The 16,431-nt window shown below is 51.3% G+C and overlaps 1 protein-coding gene across 4 annotated transcripts in view; it reads right to left on the reverse strand.

Annotated features, from left to right (window-relative positions):
* Kiaa1671 (KIAA1671 ortholog) overlaps nt 1-16,431 on the reverse strand; it is a 137,675-nt gene that overhangs the window by 14,597 nt on the left and 106,647 nt on the right. For all 4 annotated transcript variants that reach the window (XM_031337431.1, XM_031337432.1, XM_031337434.1 and 1 more), the window contains one exon: nt 756-874. In XM_031337431.1, coding sequence (XP_031193291.1) covers nt 756-874 — 119 coding nt within the window. The remainder of the gene's footprint in view (nt 1-755; nt 875-16,431) is intronic.

Raw genomic sequence — 16,431 nt, forward strand, 5'->3', positions numbered from 1 at the left:
ACCACTAGGTTCCCAGACCATCGCCCACACTGCTGACCTGCCTCCTGTTTACAGCAGTATTCGAGTTTACTAAGTCTGTCTGTATGTCTGTCCTTGTGATTGTCTGTCCCTGTGTCCTGCCTGTCACACAGTGTGGATGTCTGGATGTCTGTCCCTATGGGTGTCTGTCTGTCCCTGTGGGTCTGCCTGTCTTTGCACACTCCTGACCATGTCCAGGCTGCTTGCCTGTCATCAATATATTGGACTTTATTTCCATCTTTTTGAGATTTTTCTTATGCCCTTTGTATAACAATGGCTTCTTCCTGTTACAATTTCTTAAAATAGAGAAATTTCTGAGTCAGCCACGTAGACTCTGTGCTGCATAGGTTTATGTCAACCTGACACAAGCTATGGTCATCAGAGAGGAGGGACCCTCAATTGAGAAAATGCCCCCATTAAGATCAGATTGCGTGTAAGTAAGGCTGCGGGGCATTTTCTTAATTAGTGATTGATGTAAGTGGGGCCATCCCTAGGTAGGCGGTCCTGGGTTCTATAAGAAAGAAGGCTGAGCAAGCCAGGGGAAGCAAACCAGTAAGCAGTGCCCTCCATGGACCTCTGCATCAGCTCCTGCCTCCAGGTTCCTGCCCTTCACTGCCTTTAGAAATGAAGTGTGATGTGGAAATGTAAACCTTTCCCTGCCCGAGTTGCTTTAGGTCATGGTGTTAATCACAGCATCAGAAACCTAAGCGAGGCAGCCTCAGCCAGGTGTGTCCTACCTGCCCCCGTTCTGGTGCTGCTCCGCCCAGGTCCCATACTGGCTGTCGGCTTCCTGCACCAGGGTGTCGGTATCCTTGGCCTCGGGTGCTCGCCTGGAGAAACACTGCTTCAGCTGGTTCTGCAAGGACACGAGGAGGGATTCAGGCATGGTCACAGGCCCCATAGCACCCGGCTCCCCGATGCCCTCAGACAGGGCTTCCCATGTCAGGGCAATGCCCCAGCCTGCAGAGACAGGACAGGAAGCAGCACTACACTCTGGACCCTCTGTGTCTTGGTTCCAGTATGAAATGTCCCCTGTGGCGCCTCTGTGTGAACACTTGGTCTCCATTTGGGAGGTCATGAAATCTTTGGGGCATAAGGCTTCACCAGCAGTGCGGGCTGCTGTTAACCGGCTTAAAGGGAATCTGTTCTGCTTCCTGCCCGAACTCTCTGCTTCCAGATCCTCCATGTGAACAAACTTCTACCACCAAGGATCAAGCAGCCCCTGTGGCCAGGCCTTCCCCACCACAGTGGGCTGTGCCTTCTGGAGTGGTGGGCAGAGAAAACCTCCCCTCTATTAATCAGAACCCCCTCAGTTAACCAGAACCCCCTCAGTTAACCACAGCCCTTCAGTTAACCAGATTTCCCTCCATTAGTCAGACTCTTGATATAGTGCCAAGAAAAGTAACTTATCAGAGCCAGGTACAGGGTCCTGATGAGTGTCACCTGGCCCTGTCGGTGCCCGTGTCCAACACAGTGCAGCCTATCTCCTCCCTCTTCAACACTCTAGAAACACCAGGCAGGCCTGTTCTCACTTTTCAGATTTACCAGACCACCTCCTGGCACTGTCCAGCCCAGCAGTGACCCTGAGCCTGCATCAAGTCACCTGGCAGGAGGCCACCTCATAGAGCTCAATCCAACAGGGAAAGTGATGCCCTGGACCAGTGGTGTGACTTGCATTCTGGGAGCAAGGGGACAGGTCATCACAGAGCTAGCCATGGGCTCCGTCTAGTGCCTGACATCAGGGGTGGCTCATGAGTCACCATGACACCTGCACTGCTGACTTCCCCACTCATCTGGATGGTACACAGAAGGCCTTGTCTCGTATTGTCACCATGGAAACCAGCCACCATGCCCTGGAGCTCTCAAAAGTAACCACGGAGTGGCCTTGGATGGGCGGCTTGCTCGGCAATGGTTCCGATGGCCTCCTAGCCTGGCCTTTCATGACTCTCCCAGCTACTGTCTTCCAATGAGGACTCTGGAGGTGGAGGATGAGTAGGGGGAAGATGATCCTGACATGGCTTCCACCCACTTCAGAACATCCCAGCTGAGCAACAGAGTACTGCTGCATCAGGAACAGCCTTTCTGTGTGGCCTCAGGGCCAGGGCCCATCTCTGTTGCAAAGGAATTACAATGGGAGCTGGGGTGGGGGGATCATTGGTAGAGCATCTGTCAGCATCACACACACAAACCCTATACATTCATACAGACACATAGGCAGACACACATGCACACACCCACACACAGACACACATGAACACATACACAGAGACAAATGTACACACAGACACACATAGACACACACACAGGCACACAGGCACACACACAGACACATGTACACACACACAGACACAGGCACACACAGAGACACACAGGTACACATGCATGTACATACAGGCACACACACAGACGCACAGGCACACACACAGACACACATGCACACACACACACACAGACACACATGCACACACAGACACACAATCACAGGGAACATCTGTAAATAATCTATCAACCAAATAAAACATCCTGGGTGACTCTAGTCTCGGACTTTCTTTGGGTCAGTCCCTCCACATGCTCGCTCCTCGGTGGCCAGAGAACACCCCTCTGTGTGGGACACAGTGCTGGTCACATGAGTCCCAAGGGTGGTGACTGCTAAGCAGCTGGCTGTTTTGACACTCAGAGTCAGCCACAGTGTTGATCCGCAGGCTGTCAGAGCATCTCAGTGCACACTAGTCCCCCGATGCACCCGGCTCCCCGATGCCCTCAGACGGGGCTTCCCATGTCAGGGCAATGCCCCAGCCTGCAGAGACAGGACAGGAAGCAGCACTACACTCTGGACCCACTGTGTCTTGGTTCCAGTATGAAATGTCCCCTGTGGCGCCTCTGTGTGAACACTTGGTCTCCATTTGGGAGGTCATGAAATCTTTGGGGCATAAGGCTTCACCAGCAGTGCGGGCTGCTGTTAACCGGCACACACTGAAACAGTGTGGCCCAAGACAGGCTGATGGCTCTGCCAGCCTGAGGCAGCACAGGGGATGGACCACAGCATATTATGGGGTGGTGGGAGCTCCAGCTGGGGCAATGTTTGTATTTTTGCATCCAAGGAACACGGGACATGTCCCAGGGCCTGGAACCCTTGAATTCTCCCTGGGACTCAGTATGGAACAGATGCCACAGATCTTCCCCGACTCCACCCAAGCTCAATGCCAAAGCCTTCTGGGACATCTCATGGCTGCAAGGCCCCACAGTCAGCCGCTTCCCAAAGGACCTGCAACTCTTACACTTTCTAGAAAGCCTTACATTCAGAGTTCACTTGAAGGCAAAACCTTCTGCTGACTGTGTGTTCTCTCAGCTCTGCCCAAGCTCCCTAGGCACAGGCAACGTTGGGCAGGCAGACAGGCAGGCAAGCCAAGGCCTCTGAAGCGGCTGCCTCCTGGGTAACACTGGGCTGGAGCATATCCCTGTACTGTTCTTCTGGTGCAGATGGCACACTGTGGCCAACAGCATCCTTTCTGAAGCAGACAGTGGGGCATCCTCCTGGGCCAGGTGCTGTCTTAGGAGACAGGAATACCTCTCCATGGTGACTTCCTGTAGCAAAAGTGTTAAGACTGTACAGAGGCTGTGGCCCTTTGCACAGGCCTGGCTTGGACAGCAGCTGAGACCTCGGTGGTAAGGAGAAAATCCCATTTCAGTATAAGGTGGAAGAGATAGGATGAGCCTGAAGGTAAGATAAGAAGAACACCTGTGCTGGGAAGGTGGCCTCTCCTTAGACACCCAGGAGCCACTCCCTCCCTCGCCGCAGGGGCTCACAGAGGCTAAGCCAGTGGCTCTCAGGGTTCTAAGTCAAACTGTGGCTTCTTCCCTCCCTCCAGCAGCACAGATCTTCAGCTCATCGGTCCTGAGTCTTGGCAGTTCAGGCTCCTCCCTTTGAGGCCTCCCTGTTTGTGACTGAATGCTGAGCCCTGCTTTTCCCAGGAAGACAGGTCCTTCTCGCCTATCCCCCTCCATAACGCTGCAAGCCTCCACCAGCCCTACACTGTTATTTCCCCTTTCACCTCCAAGAGATGAAGAACCTGCACAAGACACCTTGTGTTCCCTGGTGACCCAGACAGGTGCCTGTCTGCACACACATAACAAGCTTGGTGGGATTGGTTCAGCCTATAATCCCTGCACTTAGGGGATGAAGGCAGGAGGATGGCCATGAGTTCAGTGCTAGCCTGGGCTACCAAAGTTCTAGGTTAGCCAAAGCTTCATTGTAAGAACCCATCTCAAAAGAGAGGTCAGTCTTGGTAGGTAGGAGCCAAGCGTCAACATCCTGGCACCTGCCATAGTTCTGCTAAGTCTGAAATCAGAGGAACCGAATCCTAGACATCAGACCCCGGGGGTCCCTGGGAGGCTAGTCAGTCTGCACTTCTCTTGCAGAGGAGGATGCCAAAGTACAGGAACTAAGCCAAGCATAGTGGCAGGGCCTGGAGGTGGAGGGAGGGGGTGACTACATCTGTGGGATCCATAGCTCTTTTCAGACCCCCAACCTACTTGCTCTACCTTTCCCACAATGCTCTAGGAGGTTCTGATGAGGACACACAGGAAAACAATGTTTTGAAACCCTCGGGAAAGGCCGGATGGCAGCACACTCCTTTGATCCTGGCACTCGGGAGGCAGAGGCAGGCAACTCTTGTGGGTTCGAGGCCAGCATGGTCTACATAGGGAGTTCTAAGACAGCCAGAGCTACACAGAGAAACACTGTCTTGAATGAATGAATGAATGAATGAATGAATGAATGAATGAAGGGAAGGGAAGGAGGGGAGGGAAGAAGGAAGGAAGGAAGAAAAAACAAAGAAGGAGAGAAAGAGAAGGGAAGGGGAAAGGAAAGAAAAGAAGTCAGGAATCTGGGATTTGAAAACCCACTGGCTTGGCCCAGCAACTGAAAAGCCCCAGGACCACGGTGGGTGAAGTTCCTCCCCAAGGCTTGCACTGAGAGACCAGGCTAGCACACACCTCTATGTCTATGTGGAAACAAGTCAGAACATTTGTCTCCCAGTTTAAAACCTGCATGTTTAGCTGAATCAGCAGGTTTCATCGAGGAAGTTCCTGTCAGGGAGACAAGCAAGCACACGTGCCAGGTTCCCGAACACAGCCGCTCCCATCAGGATTCACTGCCATTGCAAAACACGAACAGCAGCCTAAACTGAGGAGAGAGTGTGGACCACAGCATACAGAGTCCACGCTGTGCGATAAAAAACGACGACATGCATACACAACATTTGCCGTCATGGAAAGATGTGTCCAAAGGGTCCTGAGGAGAGTTTGTCAGGAAAGTATCTTGTCTAAAGAAACTAGTATATGTGGGTGTAAGCAAACAAAATGCATAGGTTCCAAGGCAAATCGGCTCCGTTCCGTGGCAAATTGGCTCACAGCTGTGCTAAGAGTAGGATCGCCCCTTACAGACCGAGGCTTGACTTAGCATGCATGTGCGCTTGGGGTCTCACCTTGTGGATGAATCTGAGGTGAATCTGGATAAAGCAAATCTGACTCCTTCCTGTTGTCCTGTTATACAAACTGTCAACTTGGCAGGATCACCCAGAAGAGACACCTGTGGGCGTGTACGTGAGGGGTTGATGGGAGATCCTCACTACACAAGGGTGGCTTCATCCTGTGGGCCGGGCTCCCAGACTGAATAAAGAGGAGAGAGTGAGCTGAGCACCAGTGCCCATCTCTCCCTCCTTTCTGACTGTGGGTGCCACGTGACCCCACTCCCTGGCTGTCAGGCCTTGTAGCCATGATGGGCTCTAGCCACAGGCTGCCTTGCTTGCATATTTTGTCAGTGACTGATACATCAGGTAAGTACACAAGTGCCCCTGACAAGTGAAGCTCCACTGCAAGCAGAAGGCCAGACAGTGTGTACCCTCAGGCAGTGCTTTGCTGACTCCAGACCCACAGCCCAACCCTTGGAGAAATGCCAGGCCTGTAGTAGTTATTGAGTAATTGAGTTGGGGATGCATGTCCCTGCAAATGCATACATATGCATACACATACATACACATGTACATCCTATACATATACATACATATACATACACATATCATATACATATATACATATACATATATGCACACACATATATACACACATACATCATATACATACACACATACACACACATATATACAAACATACATATACATACACACATATATTATATACATACACACACATATATATACACACATATACCGTATACACATATATACATATACATACACATACACACATGTATATACATATACATGTACATGATATACATACATGTACACACATACATCATATACATACATACACATATCATATATACACACATATATACTATATATACACACATATCACATACATGTATATATATACACACACACACATACATACATCATATATATGCACATACACACATATATATTAAAATAAATAGGGATGAGTTTCCAAGCCAGGAAAGCCGATACTGTGGAGGAGGAATGGAATAGGAGAACACTAGGCCTGCATGTATTTAAGTGTCTGACACATCTCCTAAGAAAGAGACCTGAGTCAAGCGGCTGCAGCTGACAGTGCTGTTTCAAAGAATTCCAGAAACCTGCCCCTCCCCTGCCACTCTACACCCCAGCTGTGTGCGGAGCCGTGCAGTCGTGGAGCTAACTAGCATGGGCATACCTGCTCTGTCCCATTATTCCAAAACAAACTCCCTCCTGCGCCCAGGTCAGCCTGGGAACACAAAGGTCATGCTCATTACTCATCCCACTGGACCTGTGATGTAGGACACTGCATTTCACAGGGGAAGAGACTGAAGCCCAGAGAAGGGACTCCACAGGGATCACCCACAGGTCTAGGAAATGGTAGGACCGCAGTGTGACCCCAGGTTTGATGGATGCCTGGCTCTGAGGCAGCCGGGCCTCAGCAGCGACTTCTCAGAGCAAGGGCCAAGCAAAGCCAGAGTACTTAGTAGGGGCACTCAGTAAGACAAGGGAGAAAGGGAGGGAGGAGACAGACACCAGGACAAGCCCCAGCCAGGCGGGAGGGACACGGAGGGACACCTGGGGCAGAAGCTTGTCCACCTGAACCTCAGAACCAGGGGTCTGGATGCACCCACACACCCGCATGTACTTCCATCCTACACCTTCAGCATGCACTGCCCTTCTCCGAGTCTCAGCTTCATCTTCTGGCAAGTCATGGGTCTCAGTGGCCATATGCAGCTTCAAGAGGAGATAATGCACACTACTGGGGGCTTGAACCAAATCCAGATTCACAAACACTCAGTAGATTACCTAATCGGGTCTGGCCATGAACAGCTCAAATCTCAACCTGCAGACTTGAGCCGGACTTGTCCCTACATGTGGAGCAAGCTAACTGTTCTGAGCAAGATTCTGTGACCCAGCGGCCCCGGATGAAGCCAGCTCTGCGGGTTGCGAGCTGGAACAACCCTCTGCAACTTCAGTTTCCCCTTCTGGAAAAGGGGGTGTGGGGTGCTTAGGGTTCTGGGAGTCTCTTAAATGTCTGACCAGAGCTTGCACATACTTGACATTTGGGCAGTGGGGAGCAGAGGCCAGGACAAGACATGGTGCTCATGTCTGTCGGCCAGCTGCCCAGACATCTTACCAAAACTCTAATAACATGCTATCAGATCCACCATTCAGCTAAGACCCAACAGGTCCCAACACTGCCTGGTCCCCCACCCCCATCCCCAGTAAGGGCAGCAGGTGAAGGGACCTTGTCAAAGAATATGGGCTTCGGATCTGCACGGCAGGAAGCCATCAATACAGAACAAGGGCTGTGTCGAGAGACAGCTCTGGCAGAGATACCCTGTCTCCATCTCCTTGGGACAACTTTTCCCCAAGTGATAGGAACACGCCAGACAGCTGGTCTGCAGGAGAAGGCTTTGGTTTCGGGGTTGGGTGTGTGGATCAGGCTTTCGGGAAAGCTATAAAGGGAGGTGACAGCTGGGCTGGGAGGCTGGGTCCCAGAGAACCCCTGGGGCCGTGTATCAGATAAGAGTATAAAAGCTCTCGGCTTACACCAGGGCTACATCCTAAGACACAAGTGTGGCTCAAGAAAATTTCTTTAATGGAAAATAACCATGAACACACCTCAGCCACTGTAGGTCCCAGCCCAGCCTGGTCTCTGACAAGGGAAAGTCCACAGGAGCCCATGAGTGGGCAACCACACTTCATCAGGAAGTGTTAAGTATGGCGCAGAGAGAGCTTGCTGCTCTTGCTGAGGTCATGGGTTAAATTCACAGCATCAGATAGCTCATGGCATCAGATAGCTCACAACCACCTGTACCTCTGGCTCCAGGGAATCTCATGCCCCATCCTAGTCTCCAAGGGCACCTGAACACATATGTATGCACACAGGATTAAAAATAAATCTTTAGGGGGCTGGAGAGATGGCTCAGAGGTTCAAAGCACTGACTGCTCTTCCAAAGGTCCTGAGTTCAATTCCCAGCAACCACATGGTGGCTCACAACCATCTGTAATGGGACCTGATGCCCTCTTCTGGTGTGTCTGAAGACAGCTACAATGCACTCATATACATTCAATAAATAAATCTTTAAAAATAAATAAATCTTTAAAAATTAGAGGAGGTGCCATGTTACTGAATTTCTTGAGTTATGTACCCACTGGAAATTCCTAAGAACTGGGGACACATAGAAAGTGCTGCAGCTCAAGGTCATGCCAGACACCTTACTGTGTTCTCTACTAGGGTGTCCAACTGTCTGACATTGTGTATTGTGCAGTCACAGGTGTCCTGGGACAAATGCAGCCTGTGGCGGCAGTTAGACACTACTGACTCCCATAATAGAGACTGTCCATACCCCATGTCACGGATGTGGAAGCCAAGGTTGAGACATTAAACAGGAAAAATGACAACAGACATGTATGAAGAACTTAGGATATCCACTGAGCCCCAAGACTTAGGGGTTCTGTGACCACCACTCTTCAGGTAAGGAGACTGAGGCACAGGGAAGGAGTGGCCCTGAGCTGCTCACATCACACCCCCAAATCTCATCTAGGGCACTGCTGCCCCAGGAAGTGCCTCTTGTCAGCCCCCCCCCCCAAGCAACTTGGAGGAGGAGGAGGAGGAGGAGGAGGAGGAGGAAAGAGAGGGAGGAGGAAGAAGAGGGAGAAGGAAGAAGAGGAAGGAGGGGGAGGAGGGAGAGGAGGGAAGAGGAGGGAGGAGGGGGAGGAGGGGCAGGGAGGAGGAGTTAATTCTTTTCACAGTCCTAGGGTATAATCCACCACAGCTGGGAGGTCACGGTGACAAGAGCGTCCACCAGATGACCACATTGTAGCCACAATAAGGAAGCACTGTGCTTAACCAACTCACTTTTTCTTTTTATACAGTCCAGAATCCCAGCCTAGGGAATGGTGCCACCCACAATGGGCAGGTCTTCCTACTTCAACATAATAATCAAGCTTTGTCCCCACAGGCAGACCCAGAGGCTCAAAATTGGGAGCTAGGGGAGAGTGGATGCTAGGGTCTGTTCACCCTTAAACCCCAGGGCCATGCTCAGAGATGCCTCCAGGAGACAGGAGAGACCAAAACTGGGTAGTTGACTGACTGAATGAACAAACCCAGGAACCATCACCTGCCTGCTCTCTAGTGTCTATGAACATAGTTTGCCTTTCAGCTTGTCACCCAAATCTTAATGTGTCACAGGGTGTGTTTTTTCCTAGACATATCCTAAAAATAGTAGTTCTTATTGACTTAAAAAAATATTTTATGTGAATGGATTTTGCCTGTATGTGTGTCTGTGTACCCTTGCGTAGTTCCCTCAGAGGCCAGAAGAGGGCATCAGAGCCCCTGGACCTGGAGTTACAGATGGTTGTGAGCCACCATGTGGGTGCATGCTGGGAATTGAACCTAGTTCATCTAGAAGAGCAGCCAGTGCTCTTAACCACTGAGCCACCTCTCCAGCTCCTTATTAAGTCTTTATGGAGTCCAGCCTGTTTGGATGGAGCCAGAGCAATGGCCATGAAGTCAACACAAGAGAAACTGATTCTGAGAAACCGGGAAATCTCTGCCAAAAGACGGCAGTCGTTAAGGACCAGACTACTCCAGAAACATCTTGAGTCTTTGCACAGAAATAATTTTGATTTCCCTCTTAAGTTCAAAGAAATGTTATTAATAATTTCTAAAGTTCTATGGTAAAGAGCCAAGAGTAAGTTGGGAGTTTTAAGAACACACTTAACCTAAATTATTGAACACACTGTAGGGGAATCATCCCATTGTTAGAAAGGCAGGTTAAAGGGAGAAAGCCAGGCATGCATCCAGATGGGAAACTGCCTGAGACACACAGTGTCCAGAGGAAAGCAGGGGTCTGGAGAAATCCCTGGGAAGTTAAGAGTGCTTAATGTTCTTGCGGAAAACCCAGGTTCAAATCTCACACCCACATCAGGAGGCTCACAACTGCCTATGGGTTCAGCTCCATACACACACACACACAAACACACACCAATATTCTTTTTTTTTTTTTTTTAAATGGAGGACAGCAGAGGAGGAACAGAGGCAGCGTCGGGGAGAGAAAAGACAATATCTGAAAGCAGACAAAGGTACCAGGCCCCGGGAAAACTGCAAGAACACAAGCAGCCAGTGGCCGTGGGAGGGTGATGGAGCCATGCCTTCCTATTCTGCCTCCTTGTGCATTCTGTGACACGGGCTGGAGATAGGAAGCCAGGCTCAGGGAGGAATAATTATACAAAAGCCTAAGACTGTACTGTCTCCATTATCTTAGTGGAATCTGCTCGCACCATACCCCAGAGCGCTCACCCCTCCCAGCCCAGTCTCCCCACCCCAGTGCCTTCCCCTCCCCTCCCCCAGTACCTTCTCATACCCCCCCATCCCCAGAGATTCTTAAAACAGCCCAAGCAAGCCAAACTTGACTTCCTTTTTCAAACATCACATGTCAACTCTCTCCTGATTTATTTCAGGCAAGGGACAAGTCAGGTGGCAGAGCTGCAGCCAGCTCAGAAGTGTGAGCCCACCAGAAAGCAGCAAGCCGGGCGTGTTACCACGGCCTCCTCGGGACCAGCTCCCACTCCTTAGTGAGAGTGAAGTGTCTCCTGGGCATGACACAGCCACTGACTCAGCGTGTCTTGTGGGGATGATCACAGTATAATGTCATCAGGTGGCTCCATACGCAGGACTAATTCACAAAACTGATCTGTACAAACATACCTGCCCACACACAGGTACAGACACAAACGATTGCACCCCAAACACACACACACACACACACACACTCAAATGCAGACACTACAAAGCGTGTATACCTGTGTATGCACACACAAGAGCTCCCAAACACCCTCAAGCAACCAACTCACAGACTTAATATAGACGCAAGCACACAAATGCACACACATGGCAGACGCATTCACAATCATACCATAGGGGCTCTGGGCTCTGCTGGTCAGGCCTGAGCCTCACACTGGAGGGGTTGGTATGTTGTCCATATAGACAGCCAGGTCAGCGACCACTCAGTGTGGACGCTTTGGTATCTGGACTCGTGACCTCTATCATGGCTGGCCACTTGGACCAGTGGGCATAGTCCTTATGCTTGGTAGCTGCAAGAGACCTACTTGCTGGTATTACGACCAGCAGGCCCAGGGGCAGTCCTGCACAGTCACTGTTAGTGACGAAAAATACTGCCCCATGGCTATTTCGTAAGTGTGTCTGATCACATACAGCATTGAACGTTGTGTGGGAATGAAACCGAGTGGCCACTGAAAACAGGTGACATGCCAGCAAAACGGACCAGCAGGTAAGAGTATCTGCCACCAAGTCCAATGATCCGAGTCCTGACACGGCAGGAGAAAACCTGTGCCTTCACATGTGCACCACAGCAGAGCTGCGATAAGTAAATAAGAGAGCACCAGACTGGTGTGGGAAGGTGATACGGGCATGGCAGAGTCAGTGGAGGGGAGTCAGAAAGAAGAAGGACAGGAAAGGCTCCTGGATCCCTGGATTCTCTGGATACCCCCCAACCCCCCTACACACACTGGAAAGGTTTCCTATCTGAAGGAAGCAGACACCCCCCACCCCACCCCCTGAGCCTCATGAAGGAGACCATGCACAGACATCCACAGTAGCAGGACAAAGGGCTTGCAGCAGGGCATGGGACATGACCTAGGCCTTGAAGGTCATGTATGGGTAAGTGTGTGATGGGAGAGGCGGGGGAGGCCTGGATGCTCGCTTGTAAAAGCACTCAATCCTGTGGAGCTCTGATGGGCAGTGGGCAGCTGGTGGCAGGCCTAGGCAGACTGGTCCAGGAGGCAGGCTCAGGAAGAGAGCTCAGAGCAAGGCCCAGCTAGAGTTCCTTTCCCAGGGAGGAAAGCCACAAGCAGCAGCTCTGCTGCTGAACCTAAGAACCCGGAGCATTGAGACTCTGCTGCTGAACCTAAGAACCCGGAGCACTGGGACTCTGCTGCTGAACCTAAGAACCCGGAGCACTGGGACTCTGCTGCTGAACCTAAGAACCCGGAGCATTGGGACTCTGCTGCTGAACCTAAGAACCCGGAGCATTGGGAAGGCCGCGGCTCCCCCACCTTTCCTAAGTGAAGAGCTGTTTCCTCAGATTGCCCAGCCCTGGGCTGTTTTCACAGACCTGTTCAGACCCCAGGCTACTCCTGCCTTACCCCACAGCTTGATCCCCCCCTCCCCGATCTCCACACAGCTCCAACGCACCAGAGGCTCTCTGGCCAGTTCTCCATGGAGCTCAGGTTGGGATGGCCTGCCTTCGTGCGCTTATCCTGTGAGTCACGGCTAGTCAGGGTTGTTCAGCAGCCCTCAGACCTTGACCACAGAGATGAGTCTTCCTACTCCCTATACATGTCAGCATGTGTACACATGTGTGACTGCACATGTATGTAACATGTACAGGTATTTGCAAGTGCATGTGTGCATGGGCTATGTGTGTACATGTGTATGCCTGTGCATGAGTAGACACTTGATTGTATATGCAGGAGCCTATGCACACGTGTATGTCTCCATGTGTACACAGCTGTGTATGCAGATGTCTATATGCTTACATGTATACATATACATATATATGGGTCTATGTGCATGTGTCTGTGAGCACTGTGACTCTCTTAGTATGTCTGCATGTCAATGTCCCAGATGACCAGTGGCATTTGCTACAGTGTCATGCATGACCAGTGGTGTTTCCTGTGATGTCACACATGACCCGTGGTGTTTGCTACAGTGTCACACATGATCAGTGGCATTTGCTACGAGTTGTCTGTGAGACAGAACAGCTGGGAATAGCCTAAGTGTTCAGAAGTCAGAGGTCTGAATAAAGAGTCGTAACACCAGCAAGTAGGTCTCTTGCAGCTACCAAACATAAGGACTATGCCCACTGGCCCAAGTGGCCAGCCATGATAGAGGTCACGGGTCCAGACACCAAAGCATCCACACTGAGTGGTCGCTGACCTGGCTGTCTATATGGACAACATACCAACCCCTCCAGTGTGAGGCTCAGGCCTGACCAGCAGAGCCCAGAGCCAGAGACTGGCAGGGCAAGAGAGGAGGGTGTGACTGAAGCAAGGGGGCACTCAGCATGGCCCAAACCTCTGGATCCTGAATCAACTGGCAACTGCCCCCCAAGCTCCACAGACCACCAGAGTCTGACTTTTGAGGCAACAGAATGAGGTGCAGAGAGGGGAAAGAGAGAAGCTTGGGAGCCAGGGACAAGAAGGGAAGGGGCACAGTGGGGAGCAGCCCCCACCTGCCCCCTCCCCAGTGCCTCTCTGCTCCACAGGAACCTCAAGAGTCAGTAGGCAAAGAGCAAGGCCTCTGAGAACCAGGAAGATGAGCACTGAGCACAAATCCCCCACAGGTTCTGGGGTGAGAGGCAGGTTCCTTGGCATCTAGGAGCCCCAGGCCCCGGTCCTAGCTCCGTGGATCTTAAAAGCTGTGTGACCTTGGGCCACTCACTTCACCTCTCTGAACTTCAATGCCCAGCGTTAAGGCTACAGTGTGGAGGCTAGTGAGTCACGGGAGTGTGGAGCACTATGTCAGGCACACGGGAAATGCTCAGAAATGACTGTGATCATCAGGCCAGTAGCCTCAACGGCAGGATGGCTGACAGCTTTCAGGAACTGGGTTTGCTAGGGGTTCCTGGTAGCAGTCACAGGAGGCGGAGCGGCTGGGGAGTAGGAGGGGCTTATAGGAACTGTAAAGCAGCAGCTCCGAGAAAACAACCCTCCCCCCACCCCATCCCCACCCCCACCCTCACAGCAAGCTTGTGTAGTCATGAAGGAGGCAGCACCCCAGGTGACAGGATCCTCCCACCTCCCAGCACACAGCTCTTCAAGACACCACACTCCCACTCACAAGCAGCTAGAGGTCCCAGGCTGACATCCATCCAGTGCCAGCTGGATCCAGGGCTCAGTCAGACCTGGCTCTGGCTGCTCCTGCGGGTAGCCATGCCTGTTCCCAGATGGCTTCCCGACCCTCTGCACTTAGACCTGGGAGCAGGGGCCGTTCCTGCACTCCAAACCACAGTTCCTTCACATGCTAATAAACTACTCCACGGCAAACACTTGACCCACTCACACAGACACCACACATACACATACATATAAACATGTGCGCACACACATAACACACACATGCACATACACTCTCACATACACACATGCATGTACACACACATGTGCATACTCATACATGCACACATACACACACACACATAGAGCTGGAGAGGTGGCTCAGCAGTTAAGAGCACTGATTGCTCTTCTGAAGGTCCTGAGTTCAAATCCCAGCAACCACACGGTGGCTCACAACCATCCATAATGAGATCTGACTCCCTCTTCTGGGGTGTCTGAAGACAATAAATAATAATAAACCTTTAAAAAATAAAACAAAATGAAAACATTACAAAATTACATTTGTTAGAAAAAGATGCTTGAAAAAACACACACACATATACAGTGTGTGTACACACTCACATACATGCACACATACATGTACACACACGCATACACATTGGGTATATACACACACTCACATATACATGCATGCACACACATGTGCACACGCATACTGCACACACACACACACACACACACACACTGGTGGGGAATTATGATTTGAGTATCTTGCAGCCTTGCAGCAGTGGCTGAGGGACCCCAGCTCCAGGCCCTGATGCCCACTGATCATGTGGCTTTGAGCATTTGGCTTTACCTCTCCAGACAGTAGCAACTACTAAAATTATTGTGTGTATACTATTATATTCCACACACTGCCCACAACAGACATTCCATCCAGTGGGACATGACAACTGGGGTGGGGTCCCGAGGGTGTCACTCATTCCCCTATTCAGGAGCAGGACACAAGCCTCCACTGTAGGAGACAGCACTGCTCTCCAGTCTGGGTTCCAAGGGCCGTGAAGCTACCCAGGGCCTCGTTTTCAGGGTATGGATGTGGCCTGTGCAGGTGATGGGGCTCCTGATGGTCTCAGTGGGCACTGGAGGCTTCTCTCCCTCTCATGGGGACACATAGGCTCGGGTCACCAGGTTTCAATCTTCCCTATTACTAATGTCCCCAGGGCCCTGCACTGAGGCTGCAGAGGTGCCAGGGCCATCGTGTGTCCTGGGTGAATCACGGTCACCCATCCAGATCCAATCCAGGGAAGGCCTGGGCCCACAGGGATGGATGTGGTCCAATCTCGGCCTGTGCTTGTCCCCACCCTGGGCCTCCAGTATAGAGCTGGTTCTCTGGAGTTGTTTTTAACTCCCCCGCCCAGAAGAGCCGGTGGCATTTTCAAGTCTTCCTCCAGCTCCCTATTTATAGACTGTGACAAGCGAGCAGCAGTGCACTCTTTCCATTGATAATTAGGGAGCCCACATGGGGCCCAGCCTGGGGGTGGGGGGAGGTTGTGGCTGTCAGGTGGCTCCAGGGACCCAGGATCCCTCAAGGGAAGGGCTCAGCCCAGCCATATGTACACAGGAATGCTAAAGCTGAGGTGCTAAGGAGGTCTCCCCTGACTATAGGGGTCTGGCTTCCCGTAATGGGGACATACCCCAACTCCTGCTTGGGTGTTTACATGACACCGATACTGTCATGTCATACGTCATACCCACACAGGGCTCTGGCAGGCCTGGCTAATCAATAGAGTCTGATGTGAGGAGACCAGGGGAGAGAGGTCCCTAACTACCCTGGGTGGGCCACCACAACACAGTTGTCTTTATCAGTTTGACACAAACTATAGTCACCAGGGAAAAGGGAACCTCAATTAAGAAACCACCTCCATAAGACTTAGCTGTAAAGCATTTTCTTAATTAGTGATTAATGGGAGAAGGGTAAACCCATTGTGGGTGGAGCCATCCCTGGGCTGGTGGTCCTGGGTTCTATAAGAAAGCAGGCTGAGCAAGC

Source organism: Mastomys coucha, unplaced genomic scaffold (genome assembly GCF_008632895.1).
Source record: "Mastomys coucha isolate ucsf_1 unplaced genomic scaffold, UCSF_Mcou_1 pScaffold22, whole genome shotgun sequence".
Classification (NCBI taxonomy): Eukaryota; Metazoa; Chordata; class Mammalia; order Rodentia; family Muridae; genus Mastomys; species Mastomys coucha.